Source organism: Musa acuminata, chromosome BXJ1-4 (assembly GCF_036884655.1).
Source record: "Musa acuminata AAA Group cultivar baxijiao chromosome BXJ1-4, Cavendish_Baxijiao_AAA, whole genome shotgun sequence".
Lineage (NCBI taxonomy): Eukaryota > Viridiplantae > Streptophyta > Magnoliopsida > Zingiberales > Musaceae > Musa > Musa acuminata.
In genome coordinates this window covers 12,073,503-12,100,992 of record NC_088330.1, presented here as the reverse complement: position 1 = coordinate 12,100,992, position 27,490 = coordinate 12,073,503, and the positions used below count along the sequence as shown (strand labels likewise).

The 27,490-nt window shown below is 42.0% G+C and overlaps 4 protein-coding genes and 1 pseudogene across 8 annotated transcripts; 2 read left to right on the top strand and 3 right to left on the bottom strand.

The window, feature by feature from the left end:
• Window positions 1–567: 567 nt before the first annotated feature.
• LOC135649335 (gibberellin 2-beta-dioxygenase 3-like) lies at window positions 568–2,431 on the bottom strand. The gene is made up of 3 exons (XM_065167601.1): window positions 1,879–2,431; window positions 1,277–1,622; window positions 568–1,053 (listed from the first exon to the last, which is right to left on the bottom strand). Exons 1-3 carry the CDS (start codon window positions 2,280–2,282, stop codon window positions 814–816), a joined length of 990 nt encoding a protein of 329 aa, XP_065023673.1. The 5' UTR covers window positions 2,283–2,431; the 3' UTR covers window positions 568–813.
• Window positions 2,432–9,674: 7,243 nt separating this feature from the next.
• LOC135649316 (protein BIIDXI-like) lies at window positions 9,675–11,551 on the bottom strand. Its single transcript, XM_065167556.1, has 4 exons — window positions 11,336–11,551; window positions 10,851–11,009; window positions 10,405–10,755; window positions 9,675–10,323 (listed from the first exon to the last, which is right to left on the bottom strand). Exons 1-4 carry the CDS (start codon window positions 11,436–11,438, stop codon window positions 9,728–9,730), a joined length of 1,209 nt encoding a protein of 402 aa, XP_065023628.1. The 5' UTR covers window positions 11,439–11,551; the 3' UTR covers window positions 9,675–9,727.
• Window positions 11,552–12,277: 726 nt separating this feature from the next.
• Window positions 12,278–16,809, bottom strand: LOC108952693 (uncharacterized). 4 transcript variants are annotated; one of them, XM_065167568.1, is made up of 10 exons: window positions 16,582–16,809; window positions 16,382–16,474; window positions 16,231–16,308; window positions 15,882–16,123; window positions 15,758–15,805; window positions 15,398–15,662; window positions 15,250–15,304; window positions 14,468–14,726; window positions 13,082–13,159; window positions 12,278–12,854 (listed from the first exon to the last, which is right to left on the bottom strand). In XM_065167568.1, exons 2-6 carry the CDS (start codon window positions 16,416–16,418, stop codon window positions 15,600–15,602), a joined length of 468 nt encoding a protein of 155 aa, XP_065023640.1. In that variant the 5' UTR covers window positions 16,419–16,474; window positions 16,582–16,809; the 3' UTR covers window positions 12,278–12,854; window positions 13,082–13,159; window positions 14,468–14,726; window positions 15,250–15,304; window positions 15,398–15,599. The 4 variants fall into 4 exon arrangements, with proteins under 4 accessions (XP_065023640.1, XP_065023648.1, XP_065023655.1 ...); XM_065167576.1 differs by having other exon boundaries at window positions 15,398–15,659; window positions 16,382–16,801; XM_065167583.1 differs by having other exon boundaries at window positions 15,758–15,812; window positions 16,382–16,785.
• A 2,024-nt stretch (window positions 16,810–18,833) lies between these two features.
• Window positions 18,834–23,757, top strand: LOC135649305 (nudix hydrolase 15, mitochondrial-like). 2 transcript variants are annotated; one of them, XM_065167547.1, is made up of 6 exons: window positions 18,834–19,223; window positions 19,348–19,490; window positions 21,543–21,662; window positions 21,754–22,035; window positions 22,222–22,474; window positions 22,812–23,757. In XM_065167547.1, the coding sequence occupies exons 1-4, from the start codon at window positions 18,938–18,940 to the stop codon at window positions 21,976–21,978; spliced, it is 774 nt and encodes a 257-aa protein (XP_065023619.1). In that variant the 5' UTR covers window positions 18,834–18,937; the 3' UTR covers window positions 21,979–22,035; window positions 22,222–22,474; window positions 22,812–23,757. The 2 variants fall into 2 exon arrangements, with proteins under 2 accessions (XP_065023619.1, XP_065023615.1); XM_065167543.1 differs by lacking the exon at window positions 22,812–23,757 and having other exon boundaries at window positions 22,222–22,521.
• Window positions 23,446–26,956, top strand: LOC135672080 (O-fucosyltransferase 20-like; annotated as a pseudogene).
• Window positions 26,957–27,490: the final 534 nt, after the last annotated feature.

The following is a 27,490-nucleotide window of genomic DNA, read 5'->3' as shown; positions in this document are numbered from 1 at the left end:
TCGTAGCAGAGGGGAAAAGAACATGATAAAGCGAACGGTACGTACGCACCTGCATCGATGGTGACGAGGGGGGGGTGCGTTCATTGAACTTGCATAAGCATTGATGGGGAAGATCTCTACAGCCCATGGAATCGAGTTGCCTCTACGAGTAGCCTACTTGGATTTAAATGCTACACACGTCGTCGTCAACGGAGGGGGAAGGAGAACATTTAACGCGAGGGAAAAGGACGCATGGAATGATGCATTCCACGTAAGGTAGATCTACCATTACGATTAGTGGTAATGGAAAAAGATAGATAATAGAAGTATGAGCTCTGATGATGGAAAACATCATAGATCATCCCTGTAGTTTGATGTACACTCGTGAGCTTTTATATGTAGCATGAGAAGGGTTCAATTAGTTATGTATATATATTCATACATGAGCAACGCCATCCACAACAGGAGGTTGTACGAGTAGGACTTGCCCAGATGTAGCAGTGCCTGTATACGATTCATAAACTGACATGCATCACTGTAGCAGTACTATTAACAGGACTATCTCAACCAATAACAGCAGCAGCAGGGTAAAGCTCTTAAAGATACTAGGTAGAAAAGACTAGGGCATGGCTCTTAAGGCAGATACATTTGCTTGACATCGATGAAAGGTGGTGGCTTGCTTGTACATGAGAAGAGTTGGTACCGAGAACAAAGAAAGAAAAGGCAGCAGCGTATAACCTTCTCCGGATACCATTTCTGGATAGAAAAAGCAAGGGAAGCTGTGCCAACTCGTCTTCTTGTGTCACCAGCTCTTCTTCCTCCATCAGTGACCTCTCACTTCTCAAACGGTCCGAGCCTGTTATCAGCCAGCCTTGATTTATATGCAGCCTTCTTGTACTCGTCCCATGTGAACTCTTTGTACAGACTGTGCTCTCTTTCCCCCATCAGCTGTGGCAACGGGGCAATCTTCTCGGCGAAGGGTGGACCAAAGAAATAGATCATTGAGACCCTGGACTCCATCCCGTTGGCCACCACCCTGTGCCTCACACTCCTGAATCTCCCATTTGTCAGAACCTACAGAAAACAAATCCTATCCTGAGTATCGCAGAATTATGATCCCTAGGCTTCAGCAAGATGCATGAAGGTGCTGTTTTATGTGACAAAGACATGCAAGTTGTTTTGTATTTGGATGGAGGAGATATAGTAGACCAGTAGCGTAAGTTGCTTAGAGGATTCTTCCTCACTGATATTTACATGAACCGGAATCAGTGTAAGAGCTGGGAAGGGGCATGATCACCTGCAAGGAATCACCAACATTGATGAAGAAGGACTCTTCATCCGGAGGAACCGAGACCCAGCTCCCATCCTTGAGCGCTATCTGCAAGCCTGTGCTGTTGTTTGATCTCAGTACAGATATGATCTGTGGGTCTGTGTGCTCCCCGAAGCCAGTCAAGCTGTAGTTCGACCCTCGAAGCACTGGGCATGGAGGATAGTGATTGAGCCTAAAGATTCCGTCGCTCGCCTCACTTGTCACTAGTTTACTGATGACATCTCTGGGCTCAATCTCTAGCCCTTGGGCCATCAGCTCTAGCACCTGAGAAGCTAGTTTCCTGACGGCTGATAAGTATTCCTTCAATGCAGAGCTGCAACACATCACACCGACCAAAACCAGAGTAAAGCTACACGTTAAGAGAGAGGACAAAAGCTTCTCAAGAAGCGAAGAAAGTGCCAAAAATAACACACATCGGTTCTACTGCAAGACGCTCATGAAATAGTGTTAGAACCGAAAACAGGATCATCATACTATCTACTTTCATTGTTCCTACCGAAAAGAACATACCGAATACTATTAGAAACGGAAACAGAATCGTTATAATATCCATTTTTTGTTGTTCTTACCGAAATAAACATGCCGAGGGTTCTCGAAGAAAGTCCATCGGAGTGTAAGACAATGGCTTCGAGGTGACTGCGAAGAGAAGGTACTCCACCCAGCCCATATCGCCATTAGCACCGATCCTTTTGTTCCCATAACCGAGCGGTTTGGCAGGACCCGACTTCTCCTTCTCCACCGGAGGCAAGGAGAAGAAGTTGACAGCCTCCGCCTCTAGTCTCCGCATGAACTCCACCGGAATCCCATGGTTGGTCACCTTGAAGAAACCGAACTCCTTGCAGGCCTCGACGAGGCGCGCTGCTGCGTCAGGCTTGGTGAGGTCGACGACGGGAACACCCGAGAAGCAAGCCGCGGGCTTCGGCGATCTAATGAGGGATATCAGATCTAGTGCTGGATCAGTCAAGACCACCATCTTTGTAGAGAAAGGGAGCAGATCAGAAGAGAACGGGGTTTGGGGGTCGCTTCCTATTCCAAGCGGACCGCTGTGTAGTAGAATTGCATGAGGAGGTGGATTTATATAGACCAGGCCGCCACCAAGAGCACAGTGGTAGCTGCTCCTGCAAGGATTCCAATTTGTACCTAGGCTTGGAATCGTGAGATGGTCTTCCATCTAAAGTGTCCCGCGGTTGATAAGCTTGAGATCCTCATTTCAGCTCCGACTCCGACATGATTGGATGACTAATATGTTTTCATACATGAACCTTATGTGTCTGTCAGCCGCTTGACCTTTTTATGCGTGATGTAATAGGTCTGTGGACAAGTTCTTGAGCAAGAAGGCCTGCATTTTAAGGTGGTAGTCAAACGTTTCACCTCCTCTTCATCCTCCAACCCTTCACGTGTATGTTGTCCCCGAGAGTGCGGCGAAGAAAAGGATGTGCATCTCCCATTAAACAAAGGCTTGCTTTCATCTTCATGGGCTCGTTTTGTCAAGTGATGATGATTCAAGCAATCATTAAGTTACTGCAAACCTCGAGCCGGCTGCAGAAAGTCTTTGACGCACAAACAGCAAAGCAACAAAAGGTCGGATGACCTGTGATAAACCTTGAGCCGGCTGCACAGAGTCGCCGACGAGCATTTGCTTTGCGCAAATGAAATGTCAAAGCAACTCGTTCCACAGAGAATGTGCACGCGGTTTGGCAGGCCAGTCTCATTGATTCCATATATTTATTTATATACGTATTATCTCAAGCTATGACATAAGGTTTGACTGGTTGGATTAAAAGAAAGAAGAAATCAAATTAAATTGTCGAACCCGTTCGTTCGGTGAAGAAGTATCGAGTATGATTCGATACAACGTGCTTTAAAGGTTGTATCCATTGGCATTTAGTAGCCACAATGGAGAAGAACATAAAATGAATTATTGAGGGCGATCTCCTGTTTGGGTGGACCGACCAAGTCACCCATGGAAAACAATTATTATGAGAACGCCTGCATGCGAATTCCATCGCGGAAGGTCTACGAATGGCCACATCGATGGAGATGTCATCTTTTGCACGTGTGACGGTCTTCACACATACGTTTCAAACTGAATCGAAATGACGGTTCAGTTAAGGTTTCTGATTTTTGTTTTTGTTTTGTTTTTAATTGAAATCGACGATTCTTGAATATAGTGGTTCATTAAATATATATATATATATATATATATATATATATATATTATTTATAAATTATGATTTATTATTATTAAAATTATTTTTAATTTAAAAAATTAAAAACTAACGGTTCAAACTAAAATCATAACCGTCAATTCTCATTTCAGTTTCTATACGACTCGATTCCGGTTCTCAAAATTTCAAAATACGAATCAAAACTGCTTTGTTTTGAAACTGTATCATAAAACTTCTCATTCTTAAACTGTCTTAGGGTAGAGATAAGAGAAATCCAGCACACGGATGAGTCCATCGCTGGACTTGTAGCTGTTAAACTTCACTGATATGGTTGACATAGGTAAGGTATTTTTCGACATGGAAACCAATCGATTTGGAATGTATATTTGTAAAAATATAGAAATCCAAATTAGGTTTGGAAAGATTTTGAAGGATATGAGATCGTGAATATATATATATATATATATATATATATATATATATATTATTTGTTGTCATTTTGATGCGTTATAATTATATTCATTTTTTTTCCTTTGATATTTTATGTAATTATTGTTGGGATGTAATAATCCTACATTCAAAAATATGTAAATTTTTGTATATACCATTATAAAATTTTATTTTTTATAAATATTCTCCGAAGTCGATGTACTTCCATATAAGTCACCATAAATACGCACTAATATTATTTATATTAGTGCATATTTATGGTGACTTATATTATTTATTTTGACATTTTAATTTAAGGAGCATTTCCATATTATTTATATGGAAATAATATATTTACCGCTATGAGTCCATAGCCTATCGATAATAACTTTAATTAAAATTTTCTTTTCCACTCTAAATCTGATATGATACTTTCGACAAAAGAGAAAGGATATTTCAAGTGGATAGAATTCTATCTAAAAAGAATGCATGATTATGTGATCTATGCCTTAGCATAATTTTTTTTCTCTCGCGAGAAAATTTTTTAAAGAAAATATATAGTGAAAATACAAATTGAAAAGCTTGTTAAATCTCAAATTTTGATGATTAAGCCAATTGATAATGTTACTATCTAATTTATGTTTTGAGTGACGTAGGATTAGGTTCGATCAAGGAGAGGCAAATTGATTAAAGCAGGAGGAATCGGATGCTGGGCCGGAGTTGAACATGTAAGAAGATTAGACGTCGGGCCAGATGATTGGTCGATGTATCGGCATAAGGTTTCGTGCCGTGAATTCGGGTATCGAGCCAAAGGATTGGACATTGCGCCAAGAAGATCAGAAGTTGCGAGTGTTAACATGCCGATTGGGCAATATGTCGAAGGAGAGAACAATGCGTCGAAGGATCGGACGAAGCACTGGAAGAACCAATGACTTGCTGGACAACAAATGATTTGTGCTTTGTAATAATTTGTCTAGATCGAGTTACTTTAGGTCATAATTGGGTTGGTTTATAATGTACTTAAGCCAACTCGATTAGGGTCCAACTATGCCTAAATTGGGACTATTTTAGGCCAAAAGAAAAGCTCATTCAGTGACCCAAAAGTTGAGTTAGGTGATGGCACTGTTAGTGGCTCGGTCTACGAGACATAGTCTCCAAGACAATGTCAAGCAGTAGTACCGGGATATGACTTTTTTTGCTCCAATTTTGAAGTTATTTGGGATTTATAAATACCTCAACTATTCCTGCATGGAGTAGTAAGAGTTGAGCATAAAATTGAGTTGAAAAAGGGGAAAAATAATACTTGAGAAAAATTAGAAAACTCTCTTAGGATTTAGAATCATGTCTTTCTAGTATTTAGAAGTTCGTCTAAAGGAAGAAGTGAGGTCTAAGAAAGATAAATTTATAAGGGTTGTCTCCTAAACTCGTGAAAAGGAGAAAAAGTGTAAAAGGATAGTTGATCTTCACCCATTGAAGGAATATCGGTAGTGGAAGCTGATGGCTTCGAGTGAAGAGGAATCGGGAGTGGATATAGGTCACGGGGATCAAACCACTATAAAAATCTGGTTTATATTTCTATTTTCCTCTTTACTTTCATTGCAAACTACTTTACTTTCACTGCGCTAGTATGCTTTCAAGTTAAATATATTTCCTATACAGGCTTTGTTGAAATGATTTTTTATCGAATGAGATTTCTGACTTGACGTATTTTTTATCGCTGCATTAATTCACGCCCCCTCTTAGTGTCGACTCAATCCTAATAGTTGGTATCAGAGTCACATTTTTTTTCTCGTTTGGTTTAATACCCAAGAGAAATAGTGTTTTTCAGCTTTCAAGATGAATCGAGAATGGATGTAGGTCACGACGATCGAACCACTGTAAAATTTAGTTTGCATTTCTATTCTTGTTATTTACCTTTACTTTAAACTGTCTTACCTGCTTACTGTTTTCATTATATTTACGAATGAGCTTTCAAGATTTTCAAAATCAATAATTTTTATTGTATGCACTAATTCACCCTCCCTCTTGGTGTGGTAACAAAGCTTACTTCTCATATGATAATGGGCAAAAGGAATTCAAAGCATTCACATATAACAAATAATAGATAAAACTACTGGCTTGTCAATTTTGGTATTAAGTCTCCCCAAGTTGGTTACTACTCTACTAATTTCTCTTGATTATTAAAATTTTAATTCTTGTGTTTTATGTGGAGCTTTACAAAATCTAACAAAATTTAGTGAACGATTCATAAGGTTTTATTAATGTGTTATTTTTATTTCAATAAAGAGTTGTCTGCCAACCATATATATATATATATATATATATATATATATATATATATATATATATATATATATATATATATATATATATATATATATATATATATATATATATATATATATATATATATATATATATATATATAATGTTTCAAGTTTATCAAGGTTGAAAACCATATGCATTTTTCACTCCTCTACTTGTTAATAATATAGCATGAAAATGAATTCTCAAGATTCACTTGGCAATTTCCTTTTGATAAAAATATTTCATTTACGTAAACAAAAACATGAGGAACAGCTTCTCCTACTCATTATCTCTCTCAAAAGAAAAAGAAAAAAAAAAGAGAGTAAATTTATTTTCCTCTCAAAATTGTCTCAGTAATTGACTGACTTCCCTAATTTCGGGAGTCAAACCATCATACCATTGCTAATTATTACATCAGATAAAAAATTTATGATGATACATGGAATTTGGTGCATGAGCGACTACAGAATACATACAGGCTTCCTCGGTTTCAACCCACTCGAACATCGCTTGTCCCGATGCGTAGAGATGGCATGCTTGCATAACAGTAGTAAAATGGAATCTATCCTTCATAACCGGTCCATGGAGATGGAGGCTCCAAGCTCGCACGTGCACATGAACCCTTCGCAAGGATGACAGCAGCTGGTCAGGTAGTCCCCATGGAGATGCTTCGGTTCAATGCATGTAAGCTGTAGGGCGAGGCCGCAACACTCCAACGAAGACAAAGCCGACCCAATCATGGCCACTGCAGAAGACATGACCGAAGTGCTCATCATCATTCACAGCTTCGCAGGAAGACAAGAGGGAAAAGCGAAAGAAGCTCCAATGTGAGAAGAACTGAAAGGGTGAGCAGATTAGGTGCATGCATGCCCTCTTCTACTTCAGGAATGGCTTGGAATCGGAGTACGTGGGCAACTCGCCTTCTCCCACCACCTATCCTCTCAGTGTGTTTTGTCCAGATCTGTTGTGAAGATCGGGCATTGTCAGCTCCTTGTGCATACGACTTGCTTTTGCTAGCTGCATCTTTCCTTGCTTTTTTTTTTCCTTTGTTCTAATCTGCTTGCAGTTGAGGAGGGAACTGTGGGCTTGTGTACGAGTAGACTCCAAGGAGAAAACTACAGTTGGTGAGGAGAGTGCATGTGGTTCATCTGCCATAGTATCAGGACCTGAGTTGTATCATTGTGCTCAACTGGTGAGAGCGCATGAGAGCAATAATTTGAGAGAAAGAGTGGCTTCGGATGTGATGTGACTCGGTCAGGTTTCAGTGCATTATTGTGAACTCGAGGAGATCAGTACTCGGACATGATTACGGTAGGCATGAAGAAGAACTAGATGGAGTCAAACATAAAAGTCTTATGCTGACCGAAGCATTGGCAGGAGCAGCAACTGAGTTGGCCATCTCTCTCAAGATGGTCCCTTTCCTTTTCTATTTTTCTGAAGCTTTTATTTATTATTATTATTATTATTCCAGATAAATATAAGGAAGGATATATGAAGTGTAAGGTGGTCCATTTTATTTGGCTTACACTACACGATTTTTTGTTGTTGATTAGGTGCCGACATGGAGAGATAATTAGAGGAAACTTAGACAAGGAGCTTAAGTTGAATAAAAATAATTAATTCAAAAATCCAAAATACAGACAAATAAAAATTAGGATAAATCGTTGCAAGAAAAATGCCAGATAATTATATAATTCTAATATAATTGACCCTGACAGAGAGACAGAGAGAGAGAGAGAGAGAGAGAGAGAGAGAGATGGTTAGATATATCAAATAAAAGCGACATCGTGATTAATTTGACGGATCTGGAATGATTCGATTCGAATAAGTAATAAAAAGATATTAGTTTCTTCTGAATCATAATGCTACGTTGGGAAGGATGGATCGTCTGAGGCGAAGATATATACTATGAAGTTGTTTTATATCTATCTATGTATGTTGATGAGGGTTTGATTGCCCTTCAATCGTGTGAATGAATGAAGGTAATTGGTCATCAATCTTTTTGTATCATGATTTGCCCTTCAATCGTGTGCATGAATCAATCTTTTGAATCGTGAGGAAACATTTACCCATCCACTGTTTTGGTTCCGTGAAGAAGTACGTCCTCCGAGACTGGTTATGCTCGCAAATTGTTCTCTCATACTTTGCGAGCCATATCAATCGAGCGTTTTGAAGAGATGAAGCTGATTCAGGTGTCACTTACGACATGCAGTTCAGGCATTCTTGGCACGGTGGCAAGTTCTCCGAAAGGTGCTGAAAGCAGATCTTCTTCGACGTACGTGGATCATCTTGTGGACACTTGGGTCTTCTTACAATTAATGCTACGTGAAATTCTTTGGAGAGAGAGAGAGAGAGAGAGAGAGAGAGAGAGAGAGAGAGAGAGAGAGAGAGAGAGAGAGAGAGATCTGCGTGATACCTTTAGCAAAGATGAAGACGAAATTACGATATACTAGTGTCTACGCGTTAGCTTTCTTAGCAGTGAACTGTAAGGAGATTGCCGAAGCATGCAGGAGAAGACAGGAGCAGCAACGAGACTAGCCAGCGAATATCGCATTGCATGAGAACAAACTCCACCATTGGGTTTATTAAATATCTTCCCAAGTGGACGACAGCGTCTTCCTAAACTATAGAATTGGAGAAGATGATTGAGATGGAGAGTCTTCGCTTTTCCGGTGCGAAAGTATCTTTCTCTCTGTCTCAGAGAGACCCGAGGGGAGGAGTGAGCTGGGTTCAGCGAATGAATGGAGAGACGGGGCTGTGGATAAGGATCTTGAAAGCCATGCCCGAGAAGGCACAAGCAACAGAAGAAGAGCCATTGCATGGGAACAAACGACGTCGATGCTTGGAGGCAGCGATGAAGCAATTTCGATGGGCTGAATAAACCATGATTTTTCTTCAGGGTGACGTGGTGACTCATATGGGCCCGCTGCAAAGTGACCCGCGCATACGAAATCAAGAAAGTGGGTCCCAAGACTGACCCGTGACGTGCCACGTCGCTCAGAAAATTTTCAGTGGGGATGCTGTACATCTAAGCTTGCTAATTTGGGTTTTTAGATTATCCGAACCGCTTGAACCGGGTCCGAATGGCCTTTAGGTACTCGAGTCAGATTTCGATTTGAGTTCAGACGTACGAGTTTGGCTGTCTTTTAGTTGAGATTGAGATGGTTCGAATAGAAATGTGGATTCTCGAGTTGCATTTGGATTCGGTTTAATCTAAGTTCCAATTGCTATTGGGTTGAAACCAATGATTTGAATCCGATGAGCTTTCACTTTTGGTTCGGATCAATTCGCGTTAGTGGGTGTGGTTTCAGAATGATACTCGATTTGGGCCGGGCCACTAAGGTCGACCGACATGAGTCATGGGCTGGATTGACGAGTGTGTTGACCGGATCTTGGGCCGGCCCATTTTCATGAAAGCATGGCTCAGTGCAATGAAAAGCGTCATCGGTGCTTGATGATGATTGATTAATAGGATCACCATTAATATTATTTTGACTCGGAGGAGAGCGAAGACTCAGAAGAACACCATAAGAACGGGCACGGCCAGACTGAGAAGACATGCAACCCATTTGGAGCTACTCGCGGCTGCCTTGGAGACTCCCCGCACCCTCACCTCGTCCACCACCGGCCCGCAGAGCGAGCTCCGGTCGTCGCTCCTCGTATTGTAGTACACGCTGTAGAAGGCGATGCGCGTCCTCTCGGCCCGCGCCGTGAACGTGACGTTGGCAGGTTGGTGGGTCGCGTTGCCCGTGGGCGAGTAGTGGAAGCTCTGCGCCTGGTCCCCCGCGAAGGCCATGATGGCCATGGGCGCCTGGCAGGAGTCGCCAGCGGCCCCGATCGTGAAGGTGAGGCTGTACTGCTTCTGAGCGGTTGTCTCCACCATCTGGGAGATGATCCCTTCCTTTCCCGACAGCAGCTCGACGGCGCGCTTCCCCTGCGGGACGTCGAAGTGGTAGGAGTCGATGTAGCGCACGGCGCGGTTGGACTCCACCATCCAGCCGGGGAGGGCGGACGTCTCCTCGTCGAGGTTGGTGGGGAGGAGCACGCCGAGGCTGGAGTTGGGTAACATCCACGGGCCTTCCTCGAAGTCGCCATTGACGACGGCATCGTCTGCAGTGCACTCAGAGCACGATCAACCATCCAATGCGGACGTAAATCCTGAGATCAGAGGAATTGGATCATTCAGCATACCTTGGGGTCTCTCGGGAGCGAAGAGCTTCTTGATGGCGACATCGTCGATGATGGGACCGCAGGTGGGGTCGTCCTCCATGCCGGGGTTCCTAAAGCTCAGCCTCGACTCCGCCCCGTCGACCTCGGCCTCCGCCGGCGCCTGGAACGCCCAGGCATAGGCGTCCCACCCCTCGACGCTGTACAGCGTCTGCAGGTCCACCGCCTGCGACGCCGGCCACACCGACACGTTCAGCGTCTCCAGCTGCGCGCACGTCCGCGCCGCGCTAAACGTCACCGCGTACGTCGCCCCCTTCTCCAGCTGCAGGCTCTGCGATATCTCCGCGTCGTTCCCCAGCCGCACCGCGTGCACCCCTGCATCCGTATCATGCTGCGTTCACTCCCCACTCACCTTCCTCCTCCCCAAAGCCAAATCTTGCGCCCTGAAACGAAGGGACTCGATGGCTAACCTTGGGGGACTATGAGGATCATGCCGCCTTGCTTTTGACCAGATTCGACGAGCTCCACCGTCCCATTGACAGTCCAGCCAGGGAAGGAGGTGATTCCGTCACCCTTGCCACCGGTTGAGACGGCACCTACTGTCTCGAAATCTCCATTGTTAAGCAAACCTACAGAGTGAGTGATGACAGTTGCGATGACCATCCATGTCTACATCTAAATGCATTGCTTTCCTAAATAGCTTTAGAGATGTCTTTCTTCTCCTCTCACCATACTCTGGGAGGAAGGAACATACCACAATCTCCCATCAAAACAGCAGCACAAAAGCAAGCAGGCAAATTACATTATATAAATAATCTCAGGACTTGCACTCGCAGATGGTTTCGAGGGCTGCATTGCATCATTTTTCATAAAACGAAGACACCGGTAACAACATGTACCCGTCACAAGACCGTCGATGCCATGGATGAAGTCAGGAAGCGAAAACGAGACTTACCATCTTCAACCGCAGCTGTAGCAAACAGAGAGAAGAGGAGGAGGAGAAGCACGCAGAAGAGAGGAAACCAGGCGCGTTGAGCGGCGGCGGCGGACCGGCGCATCTCGTCGACAAGGGTTATGAACCGGTCTAATTACGAAGAGGACGGGAGCGAGTTCTTCCCCTTCGCTTCTTCCAACTCACTTGGTGTGTTCCCCTCTGCCACCCTCTCTTATCGATGATTCCCTTCTTCTTATCCGTGCATCCTCGTTGGAGTACTGACAGTACAGGATAGGAGTTTGTGCTCTGTTTGCCTTCTTTTTTGTGTGTTGGTGTAATCTTCTAAACGTGAAAGCAAATGAAACCGAGGAAAACAAATATATGTTTACATGCATACTCCACTTTTATGTCGTTTCTTAGACTTTCTCCCGTGTTAATCTCGCAACCCTACTCATTTGTTCTAATTCATACATGATGTGTGACATTTAATGTCTAGAAATCTTGCATCAAGGAACAGTGAACACAGAAAAGACACTCTTCCAAAGTAGTCCAGTCTTCAACCTAGAGCTCATAGTGTGGCAATTATTTGATGGACAGGTTCCTGTCCAAGTTGGACGGGTTGTTTTATTTTCTGAGCGTAGAAGATTCGAGTGATCAAATGCAATAATTAAAGCTTCCGTAGAAATATGGATCAACAATAGATGAGCTCTACTTTCGGCTGGGAATGGGTTCCACAGTCAATAATGTTCATGCCGTCGATGCCAACAGCATAAGTGCGCCAGGGTCCAACTGATGAAAGCCATCGATTAATATGTATATCTATACAGATTAATCGATGGCTTTCGAGGGTTTCTAAAGTGTGCAGGCAGCAAAACAAGTAGCAGTTCAAAGAAAATGAGTCATGGGTATTAAGGTTCCTTGATGAATCAGGACTAAAAGAGTCAACTTCAAAGTAATGGTATCTGGAGACATGAACAGCGACTGATGCTTTAAATTGACATGTAGCATTTAGATGATACATCTCGACTTCTTCAAATGCAATCTGTGACTGTGCCAGATTGAGAAAAAGAAAAACTTGAAAGAGATCGTGAACGGAGAGAATTAGCATCCGTGTACAGCCAAAAAAATTATTACATACTCTTAAGTTGAATCTGGTGCAGAAATGCAATCAGCAAAGTCATACCTGGTCAACACTTTTTCCTCAAGCAAAGGACACAATGTTGTTTTGTTGTGGTTGGCTTTTGCGCTAAAAGAAATTCTCAAAGGAACAGTTGGATGCAAGCATCATGGAAAGAACTCCAATTTGGTTCTCGATCACTAGCATACTCCTCAGGAAGGCAGAATAAGAATCGCTCTATGCTTCAGATCTCTCATATTTCCGTGTCTTCAGGGTGAGAGCCATCACACTCAAATACACTTTGACACTCCGGTAACATTTGAAGGACCGGTAACTTCACATTTTGAACCATTGAACTCCACAGGTCCTCAACATCACAACCATTCTCCTGTTGCTCTTCTTTCTAAAGACCCCCCTTTCCTCCTGCATAAACAACATACCGCTTACAAGCGTGGGGTTCAGGGGTTCAAGCATATTCAGCTTTGGACAGATCTGATGGGAATATAAAGCAGAATAACCTTTGTATATGAACAAATACTAGCAGACCATGATATGCAGCGGAATTAAATAAAATCACAAGCGTCGGTTCAGGGATTCAAGCAGATTCAGTTTTGGACAGATCTTCAAAGGAAAACTCAATTTTTACTGACCGTATCATGTGATATAATCACTAGACCATCATCTGTTGTTTCATTGGTCAACTCTGTCCGAGTTTTGAGCTGCATCATCTGTAAAAGGATTTGTTATAAATCACACTGCAAGTGCACTTGCACAATGGATAATTGAAAAGATTGATTTGAGGTGAATCCCAAAATAATTGAATGCCAAATTAATAAGCAATAGCAAACAAAGAATCACTTCGAATTTCAATACTGATGTGGTGCAAGTCAAGTAAAATAACACATCAGTATCTTAATAGGAGACTGAAACTTCTCCTTTCATAATTTTGACCACGTGGAGAGCAACACTCTAAACACACAGATAAACCATTTATTTCCATGTGCTGTTGTCAGCGAATTTAAAAAAAGGCTTCATTGTCTGCTTAAGCAAGACAACATCCATCAAGACAGATTACATCTGTCTCGATGCATGATTTCACTTACCTATGGGATTTTTAGTTTATCTCCTATTTTCTAAAATCAGAAGGGTATATCTGAAACATGACAACCGACAAGCTAACCTTAACAAGAAAGGGCCAGACTTGGATGAGAAGCCAATGGTTGTCAGAAATACCAATTTCCACAACCAGCATAGTCAAGAAGTACCAAACCTCATTATGGTTTGTCTTAACATAGTTCCTCTGGAGGTGATGAAAGTTCCAGTTTTAGCATCAATGTTAGCAAGAAAATCTCACCAACTACCCTTCCAATCTAACCAATCACCATCACAGGTAGAATTAACCTTAATAATTTCCATATTTATTTGATCATCTTACTTCATAATTTAACTATTGCATACATTTTAATCACTAATCCTGACCAACAAGATACAAAAAGCTAATGTCCGATTTCTAGTGTCAAATTATTAATCCTTATTGAATAACAAAGACTTCCCGCTCGTTCAGAAAAAAGTGGACTAATTTATCAAAAAAGCAAGAGATAACCCAGAAAATATTTCTGCAACTTTCAATGCAAAATGGGGTTTTAACTCTACTCGATGTAATATTCTCTAGTTTTGAAGAGACTCCTCATTCAAGCATGACACTCCAAAGAGTTAGTGTAATAGTACCAGAATCCTGATAAAATAAGAGTTTTGGCAGCAACAATAACTAAATACTAACAGCAGAACTAATGCTTCTGATGCCTCATATTTTGGTACTACGCCACATCTGAAAGGAAAACCAATATTAGACTAGAAAGTAGCACGATTTGAACAGTCATTCAACATAACAGAAGCTTGATAAGTAGCTAAAGCTGTGGCTAGTTGGGAAGGAATACTGAAAGGCTCAAAACTTAGTTTGATGTGACTGAATAACAAATGGAATATCCATATAACAAGTTTTGCTGATATATGGACACAAAAGAAAGAAATTTTACCTCTTTTCCGACCCTATCATGTGATCCATCCGAAATCCTGCAATGCAGTCTGGGATTGTGGATACTGAATGTAAAGGGTCATCTTCATGTACATCGGTCATCATTTGTACAGAGGAAATATCCATTGTCTCAGAAAAGGATCCCACGGAAGGAATGACAGAGTCAGAAGCCTCGGAAGAAATGAAAGAAACAGACTTAGCTGTTCCCTTGTTTGGTTGTGAGATGTTTTCTGGTTGAAACTTGCCTGCTCATCGGACACCTACAAGAAAAGGAAGGTGGGAAATGCACTTTAAAGTTTTCACTAAGTGATGAAAAGAAAAACCAAAAAGAAGTGTTGCCATCAATACCTACAAATGTATGAAAAGCATGAACTTTGTAAGGATCAAAGACCATGAGAATGAACATACATCAGTTGGCCTATATATGATAACCCATGAAGGTTGAATTTCTGAAACTTAAGAATGTGGTATATATGTATATAAATTCACATAGAGATCTGTGGCTTATAAAAGCAGACCCCAAGTTATCAAAAAATATAAAGCATTTTCTTCTCCATCATAGCATCTATTTAAAGAAAAAATGTCAGCACATAGAACACAACATAACTGATGAGTATTCTAAAATGATTTTGATGTAGACAATCCAAAATTGTGAACCAACTCACTCAAAATCCTCTTGCAGTAGAAAAATAATCAGTCGTTAAGATGCCAACAAAACCAAAGTTTGTCATCTATTGTCAATCTTAGGTCGCTGCACCCTAAGTAATTAATCATACTACTTACCAGCGGTTCCACCAGTATACTGAGGAGATTCCATGGTGGAGAACTCTGCTAATGCCTGATACATGGCATTTAAAAGACAATAAGAAGAGATCAAAATTTATACAAAGCAATGAAAGCATTTGATAGACAGGATTAGAAAGGATTTTGCCTGTTTATTTCACTTAGCGAGGATAAGTTGATCTATGTCACAACCTTTGAGAATCCTTCACCTTGAGAGGCCTCAAGACTGATCAACGGTTCTTCATAAGCCGTGTTTATTTCAAAGTGAACAGCCTCTGGTTGAGAGACACTAGAGTCGAGAGTTGAGACACCGAGTGACATCGCAATTCCAAGAAAATCATTGGACGATGTCATAAGTTCCTTGTTTTGGCATTGTTGATCAACTTTTGGCTAAAAGATATCGACATTCCCTGCTAACATGTGAATTCAATCATCAAAAAGCAAGAGACTTAAATAAACTATATATTGGAAGAACACACATCCAAGTCATGAAGACCACCAAAATTACCAGTTGTACTTGTGGGGCCATTAGGGGAACACAAGCTGAAGCAAGCATCTGCACACTACAAGCAATAACTCACTTACAGCATCTATTAGATATAGAAGTGACAAAACAAAATATTCATATTTACCTGGCCTAAACTTCCTTGACTCTGCCGAGAAGTATCCAAAAATCCACCTGCCACAACAGAGTAATTGGAAAGGCCAGGTTCGTGACCGGTTCTCTCCATCTCCAGATTAAAATCAGAATCTTGAGCTGAAGGCTGTGGAGATGGAGGAACCAGTTGTGCAGCATCAGAGTTTTTGGGGGTTGTAGAGGCAACATTAGCAGTTTTAGCACGAGCTCTAGGTCGAAACTTTCCGGGTCTTCGCTCTGCCCGCGTACGTACATATAGGCATTGATCATGAGAACAATAAAAGAAGAAGGAAAATTAAGGAACCTTAGAAGATAAATGATACAGTTTTCCTCATAACGATTACCTGTGGTGGTCGTCGTGGGAAGAGGGATATCATCGAAGGAATCCAAATCGTCAAGCATGGCCTCGGTGTCAAGTTGGTCTGTAAACGTACAATAAGAGCAATGATGTATACATTTAAATCTCAAATCTTAAACTACTGCCACCCCTCGTACCTAATCGCACCGATTTCTCTCTTGCTACCATCGGCATCGACCTCTCCTCCCTAGGTTATCTCACGTTGACTCTGACGATTAACTCGAGAGCTCCTGAGAAATGGGGCAAAAGAGGAACAGAATCTCGAATTCGAACGTGAAAGAAGTTAACTTGGGTTGTGTGACCAGCGATCGTTAAGGAGCAAAGGAGAAATCGGTACCCGAAGAGGAGGAGACGGAGACCGAGCGAAAGAGTGAGCGCTAGAGGAGTTAGCGGAAAGCCCTTTTTTGAGTTTCTTAGTGGAAGAAAAATCATCATTCTAATGGTGTTTAAAGTTGTGGAATTAATGTCATTGTTTTTACCCATAAAGCCCTTTGAAGCGGGCTGTTAGAACCCACTGGTGATCGGTCCGGCCCAGTCTGATCCGACGGTCAGAGCGCCTCGGGTTGGGCAGTTGGTGGAAGGCAAGATAGTGGGATGGCCGAATGTCGTGGAGGAGGTGACGAAGCTAGCGACAGTGGTACCGAGAGGCCGTGGCGAAGGCGGAGGGAGTAGTTAGGGGAGGGTGAGGTGGTGGCGGCGACGCTGGAAGTCGTGGGAAAGGTGGAGGTCGCGGTGAGGGCAACAACAATGCTGACGGCAATGGCGAAGTGGGGCGGGGTGGAGGTCATGGTTGGGTTGCTGGTCGGGGTGCTACGGCGGGGGTCGGACTGGGTGAGGGAGAGCGAGGAGACAGCTCTGGTGGCAGTGTGTCGGCGGTTGGGGCAAGGGTGGTGGCGGAGTTGGCGACTGTGCCGGGGAACGAGTGAGTGATCTGGGAGCCGATCGGTTATCGAGGTCATTAAGGATTTGACTGACAGTATTTACGTCAACGTGACCAAAAAACAAAACCAAAAACCTCCAAGTAAAACAAATGAAGCTTATTATTTAAGAGGAGCCTCCTTCTTACTATTGTTATTATTTATAATCTCTTAAAAATTAATAAAATAATATTTTTAAAATTCACACCCCTCTTTTTTTTTTTTTCCTTCGTTACATTTTCACCTACGCAGCCTACTAGCACTTGCTCACCCTCACCATTGTTGATCATCTCTCTTAACTTATCCCATCACTCCCTTGGATCGATTTGTCATCCTCAGCTTGTCCCTCTTCACTTCACTTCATGTCGTCCGCACATGCTACTGATGATGAATTTTCTCACTGTTTATTGTCACTGATTACCATCTTAACCTACCCTCATCGTTTTTTATAGTTGTGTATATTATTATTGGTGACTCTCGATTATAATCCTATAACTTGTCATCCATTGTTTCTTGTCAATTTGTCCATAATATTATTATAGGCTTTTTCCCTCGCTTACTCACATTGACCATTGCCTCGAGCCTACTCGCTTATGCATCTTGTCCTTTGTGCTCTCTATCACAAACACTTTTTTATTCATTATCACCAACTCTATTAGCTATGAATGTTATCAATCTCATCAAAGTGAAAGAGAAAAAAAAAATAAAAAGAAGAAGAAAAATATATTATAAGTAAAGAATGATAATTTTTTATTATAATTAAATTATAAATGAAAGACATATATACTTATTTATTTATAAAGGGACAAATATTCAAATTTCTTAATACAGGATTATAAATAATAATCTCCAAACCAAATTAGAGGGTGCCTTTGGATAAAAGCAACAATAAAGGCTTTTTATAAGATAAAATACACTTGTTTCCTTACATTTCTTAATAATAATAATAATAAATAATAATAATAAAAGAATACTAGTTTTTGCAATATTAGTTTCGTCGATTGTGATTTAACTCTACCTTAACTTTGAATAACTTTCCTGTTTGTTCCTAGGGAGACCTATAGATCATCTGATATCTTCCCAGGGAGACCTATAGATCAACGTGTTGTTTGTTGTTCTCTGTCCATTGCATATCTGCCAAAAGTAGGCAGAGTCAAGTTGCAGGTTTTTATTTGATTTCTCTCTTTTTAGTTCTTTATATCACATTATAAAATTGTATAATGTCATACACGTTTGAATCTTCAAGCAATCCTTCAGATATCTTTATAGAGACAGACACACACTGACAGATAAACTGTAGAGATGCCGCACATGGATCCACTCGTTTGGCTGGGTTTAGTGATGGATGTGATGATCTGTCACAAACTATCGCTAGTTGATGAAACATTGCCACCACTCTGTCAAGTGATGCTGATTAGGTGATGGCAGACACGGAAGCCAATAACTTTGTCTATGTTACCTTCAAACATCGATCCTAATGCCGCATGAATCATCAAAGACATCAGTGTATGGCACGTACACGTACTGCTTAATTTTAACCCATCAACTTGGACTCCAGTCACGCGGCAGTGTCATCCACCTTTCGAGCACCGAGTCGCGTTCCCGAACGAATCGCCCGATCCCTACTTTCGACTCGGAACGAGTTGGACGTCGAACCGACTCAATTCTCTCTCTTTTTATTGGACGACAGCGATGGCGTGACTCCCGAAATCGCGTTGTGGCTACATACCGACGCGGACTCGCGCCACGCCAACACGCCCCTCTTGAGCCCAACCGATGGACTCGGCTCACGGCCTCGGCGAGCTCATCCAGCGGCTCCGCCTCTACGAGGCCCCGCCCCCGTCCGACGACGGCGGCGGCGACGGGGAAGACGTCGACGAGAGAGGGAAGGTCTTCTCCTCGCTGGGACTCGCCGAGACTGCCGCGGCCGCAGCCGATGCCCCCCGCCTGGAGAGATTCCGGCCCAAGAGGGCAGCCGTCCTGATTTGCCTATTCGAGGGTGATCCAGGCGAGCTCCGGGTCATCCTCACCAAGCGCTCCTCCAACCTGTCCACCCACTCCGGTCATTTCTCCTTCTTCCTCCAATTTGGGGTTTCGAAGGGAGAGGAGAGAGAGATCGGAATTTTCAAGGAAAAAGCGGTCTTCTTGGGGTTTTCTTTGGATTTAACCCATTGGATGGGTTGCAGGTGAGGTGTCCTTGCCTGGGGGCAAAGCAGAAGAAGGCGACAAGGATGACGCCGACACCGCAACGCGGGAGGCCAAGGAAGAAATAGGACTGGACCCATCGCTCGTCACGGTCGTTGCCCTTTTGGAGCCATTCTTGTCCCGGGTAACTCTGCTTCAAGAACGTTCATTTAGCTTAAATCATCGTTAGTTGCTAGTCATTGAACGTAAATTATAACCTGGCCTTCTCAATAGTTGAATTAGTGCATGTAAAAATTACTTATTGGATGAGGTATCTTGGAACGATGGCTATCAGGTTATCTAACTGTGAGCTATTCGTTTGCATCAATGTGTATCATTGGGGAAAGGCCCCATGGAGTACGAGTACTAGAACTTATTAGTTTCTTTGTGTCATGATGATCGTTCAAGCCATTAGTTGACTTGGTCGGCGCAGTTGCTGCTGTTGCATAGTGCTGTTATCATTGTTGAGAACATAAAGTTGAGAAGGATTCATGTGTTCGCACTACGGATTCTCATAAACCAATTTTGATACGTCCTGGAGCTTGTCAAATCAATACATAGAGCAGGACGGCTGCTGTTGCATAGTGCTGTTATCATTGTTGAGAACATAAAGATGAAAAGGATTTCATGTGATCGCACTACGGATTGTCTCAAAGCAATTTGATATGCTCTGAAGCTTGTCAAATCAATACATAGAGCACAATTGCTGCTGTTGCATAGTGCTGTTATCACTGTTGAGAACATAAAGATGAAAGGATTTCATGTGATCTCGCACTATAGGTTGTCATCAAGCAATTTGATACGTCCCGAAGCTTGTCAAATTAATGCATAGAGCAGTTCTTTTTTTTTTTGGAAAATCTGCAGTTTTCATGTGAAAATTTATGCTAGATTTACCAGGAAGGGAAGGAGAACTTCCGTGCTGCTTTTAGTTGGTCATATTGGTTCAGGAAAACAGTTGCCTTTGATCTTGGCTGTTGCAGATAATATTGCTGCAAGTCATGTGTGTAAATATTTGATACATCTATCCATGCAATATGCAAGTATATATATAGCTTGGATCGACATGATACTATTTGTATGATATTTGTGTTATCTTATCTTTCGAGTTCTTTTTTGCGAATTGAAATATATTCTTCAAGTACTTTTTTATTATACTGTGAGTGTTAAGGTACATTGAGAAGTGATGCTAGTCTTCGAAAATAGAAACCCTTCATGACATTTGTGTAGCTTAAGAAGTTTAGAAACAAATTAATCATAATACCTAATGCTCGGTTTGCTGCTTTATTCCACTGTTCTGATACGTGTCTTCTCTTCTAATATGATATATAGCTTTTGGATTAAATTCTGGAAAAAGCATAACAATTATATGTGTCTAGGCAAGTGGAATCATGAAAATAAACAGAAGCAAGAACCATTGTTTAAGTCAGATTTGCAAGAGTTCTACTTTGAGCAGTACTGTGCAAATGCCTATTAACAGTAGCATTACAAAAGAAAAAGTGTTTTCCACCAAACATCAGCAAGAGCCCCCAAAAGAGAAACTAACCACGGTGCCTTCCTTTTAAAATTTTCATTTATTAATCAGTAACAATCAAATCTATTTGTACTTATTTCCATCCATTCTTATAGATATTTATTTGGATCAGCGACATCAATCTCTTAAGTATCCGGGCAACCCAGATTTCAACTGGAGCTATTAAGATAAAGCATCTACATGGTTTCTCAGTGGATACCAACATTGCCACTTATGCGTTGAGAGGGTTTGAAACTTTTGTCTAGAAAAGAAGCTACAACTAAAATGAATTAGAATTCATCATCTTAATGAACTATTTCAAGAAATATTTGACATGACAGGACAGGACATGAGACAGAACCATTAGTTCACACATCAAAGGTGCAACAAAATGTGTTGTTTAGATGTAATAAAATGCTTATGTGCTTTAGATGCAATAAAATGTTTTTTTTTTTACTTTAATTCAAGCTTTTGGTCATACACAAGCCCAATTGTGCTTAGTTCAATCTTAGGTTCCTCCTTTTGGGAGGTAATGACTGTTAGTTATCACTCAGTATTTGACAAATGAAAGCGGATCTGCAATGGAGTTACAGTGTAGTAAGGATTTGATGTAGAAAAAGCATTTGGGCCTTTCTTTCAGTGAAAAACTAAAGAAGAAACTGATTTGTTATTTAAACTATTTTGCAGCATCTTCTCAGAGTAGTTCCTGTAGTCGGGATACTTTCCGACAAACAAGCATTCAAGCCAAAACTTAATGCTAATGAAGTGGAAACAATTTTTGATGCACCGTTAGAGATGTTCCTCAAGGTTTGTTTTGGTTGCCTATTTCAGGGGTTCGAGCTTAACTGTTCCTTTTTATTTCTTAATTTTTGTGAAGATTTTGCTCTTTGTTGAACAGGATCAAAACAGAAGGTCCGAGGAGCGAGAGTGGATGGGGGAGAAATTTCTTGTTCATTTCTTCAACTTTGAAACTGGGAACAAGAAGTTTGTCATATGGGGTTTAACTGCAAGTATCTTGATTCATGCTGCATCGATTGTTTACCAGCGGCCACCTTCTTTCCCTGAGCAAAAGCCCAAATACAGAATTCCTCACTACATTAAGGGGAATTGCACAATGCCATGAATAAATTCACATTGTTATGTAGAAGCTTCTTTGAACATCATTGTGGCCTTTTGGAAGGTACTAATGAATCTTGATAAGATTTATTGCATCTTACACGATATTTCTGTCATTGTTTTGCATTAAAAATGCTTCCTTGTCTGGCATGTTTAGTGCTTTTTATGCTCGATTTTTAGAAATGGTCAAATTTGGGTGTTTCTGTTTGCTGTCAACTTGCTGGATCATACTTGTTTTGGTTGCATGCAGGTGTTGTCTGCACTCCTTCAGATGCGTCCGCTGGTTGGGAAGAGTGGGAACCGGTTAATTTGTTAAAGATCTACACAAGCGATGCTTCGAGAACTGGACTATATATATATTATATATATATATATGTATGTATTTAGGAATTGAACCTCAAATGCTTACAGAGCTTAGAGAATTAGCTGCTTGCATTGCAACCAGATGGATCCATTCGTTTGGATGAATAGTTCTGCTTGTGATGCTGTAGCAGCTATAAGATGTAAGTCCACAATCAATAAGATGCAAGTTACACAAGTATTTGGTCCAGCATGCAGGTCGATTTCTTGTGATGCTTCCCTATCTGGGTTTAATCTATTCATGTACTTAGCTATTGCTTCTGGCAATTATTTTCTTGTTCTTATAATGTTGTTTGTGAATATGAGAAAGTAGCGCCTTATATCTAAGAACAAATTCGAGTTGGATTATCTTGCATGGTTGGATTGGAGTTTTGGTTTTCTTTCTCCAGTTTAGTAAATTTAACTTTCTATAAATTCGATCTCCATGGTTTATCGAGTGGAACTGCTTATGTTTTTTTGATTTAATTCGTGGTCGAACAGCATTTCGCAGGGACACCATCAGACATCCGCATTTGCCTTTCCATCCTCGAAAAGAAACACCCCTGTTTCAATGATGAGGCCGGCGGTGGCCTCCAACTCGACATCCAACCATAAGCTCACATTATGATGGAGATCGTTAGCCTGTACTAGTCGAGAATGAACAAAGTGAACAAGATCATGTTTACTGCTTGTTTGCTGATCGAGGACGCTTGCGAGAATAGGCGAGTCACGAAGAACCAGCACCCATGAATCCACCATGACAGCAGAACACACGAAGGGCCAAACAACAGAGTGTGAGTAGGCCAACACCTGTGTCGCCTCCATGGTTTCCAGAAAAGAAGGAATCAGCGAGAAAGGATGAGGTGATGAGGTTGTGGGAGAAGAGTCCGAGGTATTCCACTTTAGATGAATGGGTTCCTACGCACACACACGGTTGGGTGCTCCCGCTACAGACCTCAGTGGCATGCATGATTGTGGGCGAGGAAATGGCAGAACAGGGTGTTTGTCCTTCTTGCTCTCACTCCTGTCGTTGCGATGTTGTGTGCTCTCTTTCGGCGAACACTTGGGTTGGCGTTGGGCAGCTAGTATATAAAGCTACGATCCGCGGTTGTTCGTGGCGTAGCAAAGAGCGGTCATGGCGGTGAGCTTCAACCTAAGGTTTTGTCTCTGTTTCGTGTTGGTGTTGTCTTCCCTTTCGAGCTCCAAGTGCCGAGTTCTCGATCGAACACCGCTGCCCACTGCGTCTCTTGGGAGCTTGAATGCGAGGAGGTGGGGCGGCGGAGAGACGCCGGAGAGAGTTTATGAGCCAGAGAGGCTGATCCCCGGCGGACCAGACCCCAAGCATCATTAGTCCATGGATTCTATCTGTAAACCAAGTTGTCTTGGCAAGAAGTTGTGAACCTTTCTCTTCCGAAGTAGAAATTTCTAATTGGAAATTTTATCTCGAGTATTGACGCATTGTTATATTTTATCAACTGTTTTTACTTTCTCTATCTTTCAATTAAGAACTATTGACGCAATGTTATATTTTATCAACTATTTTCACTTTCTCTATCTTTCAATTAAGAACTAAGATAAGATTATATCTATTAATCCATTTTTAAATAGTGTTAAGGTATGTGATTTTTATCATAGACAATTTAAACCCTTATAGTTTATTTGTGTCTAAAATAATCTTTATATTTTTAAAAATATAGTATATAAGTTTCTCGCATGAGTTAACAAATATTATAATTTGTTTACGTGGCATACTGATCGATAATAAATTATTAATATAATGACATGTGTAATTTAAGTTTAAGGATGCCCTCATGATTTACTGATATCTAAAATAATTTATATATTTTTAAAAATATAACATATAAGCTTCTCGTATCAAGTTAAGTTAAGAAACGTCATAATTTGTTTACGTAGCATGCTAACTCACAATAAACCATTAATATAATGACACGTATAATTTAAGTTTAAAAAAATTGAGACCACTATCAATGGCAGGAGGAGGCATCATTATGGAAGCAACCATCAGTAGTAGCATCGAGTCGTTGTTGCCTAGTAGGGCATCGTACACATATAGTTTCTCTCGTGCTGACGATGAGCTCATAAGCTTTTGGTCTTGCCTCAGGTGGATGTGAGTCAACGAGTTCAACGTTAGGCAAAGAGTGATCTCTTGGTCTTTCTTTCTCCTCTTAGGTGTCTTCGTCCCCACTACCTCATACTTCATCCTCTCCGGCATCCTCACCAACTTCGCCCATGATATGGTGATCCAGATCCCCCTCACCTTCGCCTCCGGACTCTCCTATCCTTGCCTCTCCATCTTCGTCCATCACATTCTCTTCCTCGATAATACGGACCTTAATCATTTTTAAAATTTAAATTATATATATCATTATATTAATAATTTATTGTAAGTTAACATGTCACGAAGGATATTCTAATGTCGGTTAACTCAAAACTATATACTATGTTTTTTAAAATGTAAAGATTATTTTAGACATGAGTAAATTATAAGGACATAAGTAATCCATGGCCAAAATTATAAGGGCTAAAATGAATATTAATTCTTTTCTAAATTTAAATTATATATATCTTTATATTAATAATTTATTATGAATCAACATATTACGTAAGCATACTATGATGTTTATTAACTCAGACTCGATGAGATGAGCTTATATACTGTCTTTAAAAATACAGTGATTATTTTAGATAAAAATAAACTATAAGGGTTTAAGTTTTTTATGATTAAGATAATAGGATTTTAAATGGATATTAACCGTTTTAAATAACACCGACTACGAAGAAGAAGAAGGGAAGTCCGCATAAGCAAAATTTATATGGGATCCGAAGTAAAACAATAGATCCTATTTTTAGTAATATCATACGAAAAATACCGCATAGGTAAAAAGTAATTGCAATGCCCTTTGGTTTCTTTTTGTTTTGTCGCGACGGAGAATAGAAGCGTGGAACAGAAATGGCGGTGACGTCGAAGGGGAGGCGGGTTTCGTTCATCGCGATGACCTCGGAGATCATCCGCTCGCTCTCCTCCTCCTCTCCCCGGCCAAGAAGGTGTCACGGCCAGGCCACCGCCTCCTCGCCCTTGGTCGCAGCCCAAACTTCCTCTTTTCGGTGCACTTATTCTTCACGCTTGTGGGGATATTGAGGTCGTGGCACCACCTCGACCCCCTTGTCCTTTGCCCCCACCTCGGTCGCTGCTCCCTCTCCTCCCCGGAACCATCAGATTCGACGGTGGCGATGTCGGCGGACGGCGGAGGAGGGGTGGAGGCGCTTGAGCAGTTCTGGCAGCAGCCGGACGGGATGGGATGCGTTCCCTATCTCAACTTCAGCGAGTAGTACCTTGCGGAGGGCGTGGCCGCTGCGCGAGCCGGTCGCCGGAAGAAGTACCTCCTGGTCGTCGTCTCCAGCGGGCTCAACCAGCAGCGGAACCAGATCGTTGACGTGGTGGTAATCGCTCGCGTTCTCGGCGCGACGCTCGTCGTGCCTGTCCTCTAGGTCAACGTCATCCGGGGTGACGAAAGGTGCCATATTGCATCCTCTATGCGTAGCATCTTGACTGGCTCCTTGCTTGGGCAGTGAGTTCTCTGATGTGTTCGACCTGGAACACTTCAAGAGTGTTCTCGCTGACGACGTTAAGGTGGTGTCCTCGCTGCCCTCGACTCATAATATCATGACAATGCCGGTGCAGGAGAAGCAAACGCCTCTTCATGTCTCCCCTGCCTGGATTCGATCAAGATAGCGAGTGAGTCCTCGTCTTCTCCTACCACAAATGTCCTCAGCGCGCAAAACAATTCTACTCTCGATCCGTTCTTCATCAAATGACGAAATGGAATCCTTTACCCTTGATCCATTGTTTCTCCTTGTTGATTGTCGGTGCAGCTTAACAGAGAAGGTGTTTTGCTCCTGAGAGGCCTGGTTACTAGGTTTTATCTCCAAAAGCTTCGGGGCAAAGTAACCACTGCCTCCTCTCCATCTTAGTTGACCTGCCTTCTCTCGATTGGAAACCAGAATCGACTCGTGTGTCCCAAAGTTTACTAGGTTGTGTTCCATGCACTGAGTTTCTCCGCTCCAATCCGAGAACTGGGCAACAAGCTCGCCATGAGGATGAGAAGCAAAGGTGGGTGCGAACTGGTTGCCTTCTTGGTCTCAGCCCCGAGCACGACGATATCGTTCGAGCGGAGAGGAAGCTCAAGTCGGAGCTCCTCACCGGAGGTTCAACATGGCTTGCCACGACCGCAAGCTCGCCGGGCTTTGCCTGTTGAACGCCGCAGAAGTCACCAGGCACGCTCACAACCTCTGCCCGTTCTCTATTTCAGCTTGTAATGGTGATGCTACGACTTAGATTGCTGAAAGCACTCGAAGCGCCGAGGGACGCGAGGATATACTGGCGGGCGGTGAGCCGTTCGGCGGGCGAGACGCGCTACCGCACTTGATGAGAGTTCCCCTAACATGTACATCAAAGAGAACCTGACACTGCCGGGTGAACTAAAATCGTTCGCTAGTAGTTCTTCCCTCCTTCAGCCATCGACAACTCGGTCTGCGAGCATAACGATGTGTTCATGGCTTCGCATGATCGAAACATGGGGCACCTAGTGCGGTGCCAGAGGGCGTACTGTCACGAACTTAGTTAGTTTTGCCTTAGTCGTGCGATATTCTTGCATGTCCATTCGTAAAAGTTAGCATCCCCGAAACCTCTTATGGTCCCTTAGGACCTACAAAAGAGAAAACGGGTTAGAGAAAACGTCTCACTTGGGATCCACAAGCAAACATTTCCGAAAACACCTCATAGTCAATGCAAATTACAACCACACTTTACAAGCTCTGAATGGTTGCACAACAAAGGGTCAAAATGATCCACTACAGACCGAATATCTCTCACAAGTGTCCATATGACACAACATTTATTTATAAGCCTAAAATGACCATCAAACCCAACTAAAATGAACTGTTAAGCCTTTGACCATCCCTCTACATATTGTGCAAAGCATGAACAAACCAAGAGACACAAACATACATAAGCATTATATCAAACATTCTGTTTAGAATTTTGTCCGTGACATTCTCCCTCCCTTATTCCTTCGACGTCCTCGCTGAAGCCTTTGCCGATACTCTAACTCCTCGCCTTTGCAGCGTCTTCAATCTTTTGCTCTAATTGCAATGTGCCT